Raw genomic sequence first — 5,896 nt, 5'->3', positions numbered from 1 at the left:
CTTGCTCTTCTCATCCAATCCATCACTCATAATCTTTATTCTTGTAAAATCTTCAACCCTAGTTTAAAGATTCATGGTGAAGCTAGCGTTTACAAGCATGAAACACCTAGACTGTGGTATTAGGACATCAAATTAGAGCTTATGTCATATTTGCTCTTTAGCTACAACCATGAGCAACATATGAATCTCTTTTCTCTATCTTATCTAATTTTCCATTTTCTACTATTTTTGTGGTGATTTGTAAGGCTAGAGTTTGATTACTTGGCCACTTTTAATGTATTGAAAATTTTTCAATGAATGGAAATCTAATTCACATGATGATCTACACTGTAATTTGTGCTCAAAAACATTATATGCATGTTAGATTGTTTGCATCTTTTAATTTGCATTGTGAGAATGTATAGGATGTGACATAGAGTGTGAGAGCTTTATGTTTTATAGTTAGGAATTTTGACTTCGCACTGATAGTGTGGCGAAGCCGCTTCCGTAGCTTCATTATACGTACAGTTGACATTCATTTAGATGCTAATCTTTGAACAATAGGTTAGTACTTATTAGGATTGAGAGTTGAGCCTTGAAAAGTCTATCCTCTAATTCCTAGTAACTTGGCTCAGCATCTAAAAAGTACTAGAGTCAATAAACTAGATAGAAAGAATCAACCCTTGAGTCTTGAGAACATCTAATATTCAATTCGAAATTGTATGACCATTGAATGAAGTGTTGGTGCACTAAAATGGTGAAGGTTGACTCTCGAACCCTCCAAAATCTCATTATATATATATATATATATATATTTATTATTATTATTATTTTTTTTATTATTATTTTTTTTTTTTGAGGATCTTGTTTTATGGATTTAGTTTGTTAGTTTTAAAGATCAATTTTTAAAAACCATTTCTACCTCATTATGAATACCATCACTAGGTCCTTGGTTCTGATTAGGCTTGATTTACGATAAAGCTAAGCATTGTTAGGGCTTGCTGCCATAGTATTTGAATAAGGAAACCTAGCATTTGACCGTAAGTTGGCCTTAATATCAAATTCTATAAACTCAACATCTGTGGTTCGAAACATTAAGTTTTTATACTTACCATATTTGGATGATATGTGTGTTTTGCAAAGTAAAATGCATCAAGTTAGAGGTTGCCAATTTTGTTGTGTTAGTTTTATTTTATTTTTTGTTTTAAAATTAGAAATTAGTGATAAAAATTCATTTTCCTTCAATTTCATCTCTCAAGATTTGGGTGAATTCCACCGTTAGGAGTGAGCATTTGAGATTTAGGGTTTTAGAGTTTCGAATATGGAAAATGAGTGAATTAGAAGATGAGAGGATTTGGAGACGCACTGCTTGACGATCATGTGCTCTCCAGAGTTAGAATGGAGTCTCTGCTTCTCATTGTTCATTTCTTCTGCAAATCATGGTACTCGAAGTATAGCTATAAACTTAAGATCACTTAAAATTTAAGACAACCCCAAAACTAGTTTTGAAAACCCCAAAATCATACCAATCAACTCATACTCCCAGGACCCATATTTCAATTAGAAAAAAGTTAAGAAGGGAATAACTAAACTAAACCGAACCAACCTTCATTGGTATGGGGATTGGTGACCAAAACGTCGAAATCAGTACCCCTCCCTAGATGCTTGGATTCAAATATTTTTTCTTTGAGTATATACCAATTGAGATGAAAGGACCGTCCATAGCAATAGAATCATAATCTCTTGCAGTCTTAAATTTATAGTACACCGCCATGGTAAATATTCTTTTTTTTTTTTTTACTTTTCCTTCCAAATAAGAAATTAGGTATAACACCTAAACACCCAACGATAATCAAAGGCCTTTTAAAAAATATAAAGGCCTTATATTAAACTCCCAAGAAAAAATAATCAAACAGTACAAAAATTCAAGATCTTATTTTCTTTTTTCTCCGATTACTCTACTGAGGTCAAACAAATCAAACCGCCGCAATCTCCCTTGAACGCCGAACCCTAACTCTTCTCTGATCACCGATTCGATACCTCGCACTGATAAAGACTTCTGCAACCCTCCGCCGATGAATTCGAATCGAATCTGAGAAATCTCAGAGGCAATAGCAAAACCCCTCTGTAATTGCAACGAACAAAGCCTTCGATATACTTGAAGCAATCTGAAAGAATCAGAGAACTCTAGGGCTGCGGGGTGGATTCAATTGACAGCGAAACAATGTCGGATCGTGGAAGCGGAACCGCCGATCGGGTTGGGCCGCACGGATATCTCCGGGAACAGTCGCGAACTGTGTTCGTCTCCGATGACCCCAAATCGAGAGAAATCGAAACCTTCAGAGAAATTTGTGATTGCGGGATAGAAAATCAAGTCTTCGGGGGTTTATATAGGTTAAGAATCCCAAAAGAGAGAAGGTAAAATTATAGAAGGGGGTCGGATTTTCTCGTATTATAGACGCGAGTGAAGCGCGTTCTCACCACTCGCTAGAAAGCGCGTTTTGGCAACTGGCGCCAGGTGTTGACGCGTAGATTAGGATAATCTTCGTGGGTTCCAAGTAAACTAAGCCATTAAGACATGAACAGTTGAAGACATCCTGTTGAGTTCGGGAGAAACGGTGTCGCTTTGTTGGAACCGTTGATTTCAATCTCTCAGTTACTCGTGAGATCAGGAAGCGTTGATTTCAAGCTTTAGGCTCACGCAAGTAAAGCAAATGACTGAAATGCCCTTGTCGAAACAAGTCCGCAGGTGAGTAGGAAAAGGGAGTGCTAGGACATTATAAATAGGATCCGAGGACTCCACGAATGAATCCACTGCTCTTCTTCCCAATTTCGGTGGGAGAGTGTTAAGTGTGCGCTAGGGTTTCCAATTCTTTGGGTTTCTAATTCTTCTGAGGATGAGTAGTGCTGCGAAATCAACACTGATTTCGTAGTCCAAGACTACAATTGAGAGGTTTCCAATTCTTTGATTTGTGTCTGGGTTTTGTTCCATGGATAGATACGAGATAGTTAAGGGCTTGTCCGGTAACGTTTTTAAAAATGATTTTTCAAAAATCGATTTTGAAAATAAAAACGAGAAAACAAAATTGGATTTTTGAGATCCGAAAATGTGTCCGGTAGCTTATTCCGAAAGCAATTTTCAAAAACGAGAGAAGATGACAACAAGAGATGAGAGAGAGACTTGAGAAGAAGATAGCGACGTGAGAATATGAAAGAAGATAGCACGTTCTTTTTTTTCTTTGTTTTGGAAAATATATCTCCGTGTTTTCTAAAATATGAGAATGAAAATGTGAAAACGTCTATTTGTCGTTTTCCTGTTTTACGAGTAAAATAAAAAAATATTTTCAAAAATTATTTTTTACATTTTTGAAAACAGACCAACGAACGCATTTTCATTTTATAAAATGAAAAAGATGACTTGAAAACGTTACCGAACACCACCTAAGGCTGGTTGGTGAAGGGAGTTTTGGGTGGGTGTATCAGGCCATCGACAACGACTCCTGTCAGTTTGTGGCAATCAAACATCTGACGCCAGACAGTGATCCGTGGGCATATGTACCGGAAGTCCGTGCTCTCACTAGGTTGGAGCACCCCAATATAGTGAGCTTCAAGGGTGTTGAATACCAAGACGACGACGTCTTCTTTATTTTTGAGTACATGGAAGGTAGCCCTGGTGATCTTATTAATGAGAGGCGGAGCAGGATAATCCCTTTCTCGGAGGCCGAAATCCGATCATTGAGCCGTCAGGTGTTGCAAGGCCTTGAATTCATGCATCACCAACGCGGGTTCATGCACCAGGATCTGAAGCCGGAGAATCTTTTGGTGAACAAGGGCGACATCAAGATTTCGAATCTGGTTACTGCTACAGAGATCGACTGCGGCGGCCAAGCCCATCATCATTACGTCACCACAAGGTGGTACAGAGCCCCCGAGATGCTGTTTCGGGTCTTTGTGAAAAACGAGAGCCTTCGACCTTTTGAGTACGATGAGAAGGTAGACATATGGGCGATGGGGACGATCATCGCAGAGTTGTTTCTCTTGCACCCTCTCTTCCAGGGTGACGATTCGCCAGATCAGCTTTACAGGATATGCGAAGTCATCAGGGCTCCAAGTAGGGATTCACGGATGATGCCTAAACTTGGGCCGGATAATGGTGTGGGTCTTCAAGCATTGATGCCATATGCCAGTGAATCGGCCATCGATCTCATAGAGTCTCTTTGTTCTTGGGACCCTTCGAAAAGGCCTAGTGCTAAGGAAGCTCTCCAACATCCCTTCTTCAAGAGAGGGCAGAATGTTGACGCTCCTCCTGGGTTCTCATATTGCACTCATACAAGGAACAGTATGGTTCCAAAGATGAGAGAGTTATAAACCATGCAGCCAATACTGGGAGCCTATTGAGGCAAGGAGACCAGAGTTGCAGTAGATGTCTAAGTTCCATTTAACGATTTATTTGCCAGTAATGAGGCACAAATAGATCTGATTTTGAATAGGAAGTAATGTAATTGTACAAACTTTGAACTGATCTGTTCTTTTAATGAAGATGGTGACATTCATCACCCTTATTGTTGGTACGCCTGAATTAAGCGCACAAAATTACCCTGTCTTTAGGATAAGCAGGGATCGTTCAGTCCGGGGATTGAGGGTACTTTCACAAATTGCACTAATTGAACAAAACTATCAAAAACTAAAGAAAGAAAAGGGAAATAAAGTTGACACAAAAACTAAATGAAAGGGGGGTTTAGGTTTTGAAAATGCAAGCAATAAAGGAAAGAAAATGTTGCAATTTTTAGGGATTCTAAATCAGATGTATGGACGTTGAGAACTTCGTAATCCACCACTAGTTATGATCAGAGAAAGACAATTTAACCTAATCTTCAATTACAAAGGCATGTGAATGAAACCAATCAAGAACTTTAGGATCGCCGCTAAAGCCTTATTTTTCCCAAAATTACTTAGAACCGTGAACGCACTGCATCCTAAGCTTGCTTGTATGCAGTCAAGGTGTAGAACGCTACCCTATCAAATTAACTCATTAAGCACACATAAACACATTAAGCTCTTTGGAAAGATTGATTTTATAGTACAAAACTAGTGAGGAACGCCATCCTAGCATGTATTCTATTTGTTTGATTTCACCTAACATGTAGGCATTACTACTTTAGTGTTTTAAGACCGTGAACGCACTGCACCTTAAAACTAGCTCCAAATTACATGCTCATATTTTAGGTGATCAATCTAAGACATAAACATATAAAAGATTTTATAAAACAAAATCAAACAAAGCATTCACAAAACCTTGTAATCGAAAAAGAGATTCAAAAGCTAAAAATTCATCACATAACTAGGATTTCATACTAGTTCTCAACAAGAAAATTACTCACTCATAGTTTGGAAATCCAAAAACATATACATATTGAACTCGAAAAGTACAAAAGGAATAAACCGTAGAGGGTAGTAGATATCACGATCTCACTTTGATTATTCTTCAAGAAAGCTTGAGGCGTCTTCAAAGCAGGAGTACGACAAGATGATGGAAGATGGAGGTTACGGCTTCTCCTTGGAGTAGGGATCTCATGAGCTATGATGAGGGAAGAGTATGGAGGTGTGGTTTCTGATTTAGGGCAGTGGATGGTGTGTATATGTGATGGAAGAGATGTGTGAGAGAATGAGAAGAGAGGAAGTGATAACTAAGGAAAATGGAGAGGAAATGGTGAGACAAGGAGATGAAATGGATCAAGGAATGTGTGTCTTAGAATGAGAGGAGAAGGTGTTTATATAGGGAAGAAAAAGAAGAGTGAAATGATGAGTGGAAGAAAAATAATGAAAGTGGAGTATGAAAGTGATTTGTAAAATATGGAAAAGATAGAGAAATGATGAAATGAAAGCAAAGAATGAAGGTGCAGAAACATGGAAGTGA

The 5,896-nt window shown here is 38.2% G+C and overlaps 1 protein-coding gene across 1 annotated transcript; it reads left to right on the top strand.

Annotated features, from left to right (window-relative positions):
* Window positions 1–2,203: 2,203 nt before the first annotated feature.
* Window positions 2,204–4,347, top strand: LOC112184173 (cyclin-dependent kinase F-3). The gene is made up of 2 exons (XM_024322447.1): window positions 2,204–2,236; window positions 3,463–4,347. Exons 1-2 carry the CDS (start codon window positions 2,204–2,206, stop codon window positions 4,345–4,347), a joined length of 918 nt encoding a protein of 305 aa, XP_024178215.1.
* Window positions 4,348–5,896: the final 1,549 nt, after the last annotated feature.

Source organism: Rosa chinensis, chromosome 2 (genome assembly GCF_002994745.2).
Source record: "Rosa chinensis cultivar Old Blush chromosome 2, RchiOBHm-V2, whole genome shotgun sequence".
Classification (NCBI taxonomy): domain Eukaryota; kingdom Viridiplantae; phylum Streptophyta; class Magnoliopsida; order Rosales; family Rosaceae; genus Rosa; species Rosa chinensis.
Note: the sequence above shows the minus strand (reverse complement) of the source record. Positions and strands in the feature narration are given on the sequence as shown.

Bases quoted from the DNA above. Each gene is read 5' to 3' on its own strand.
- LOC112184173 (XM_024322447.1), top strand. From the start codon at position 2,204: ATGTCGGATCGTGGAAGCGGAACCGCCGATCGG. The intron at 2,237-3,462 runs GTTGGGCCGCAC...TGGGTGTATCAG, and splicing joins GAAGCGGAACCGCCGATCGG to GCCATCGACAACGACTCCTG.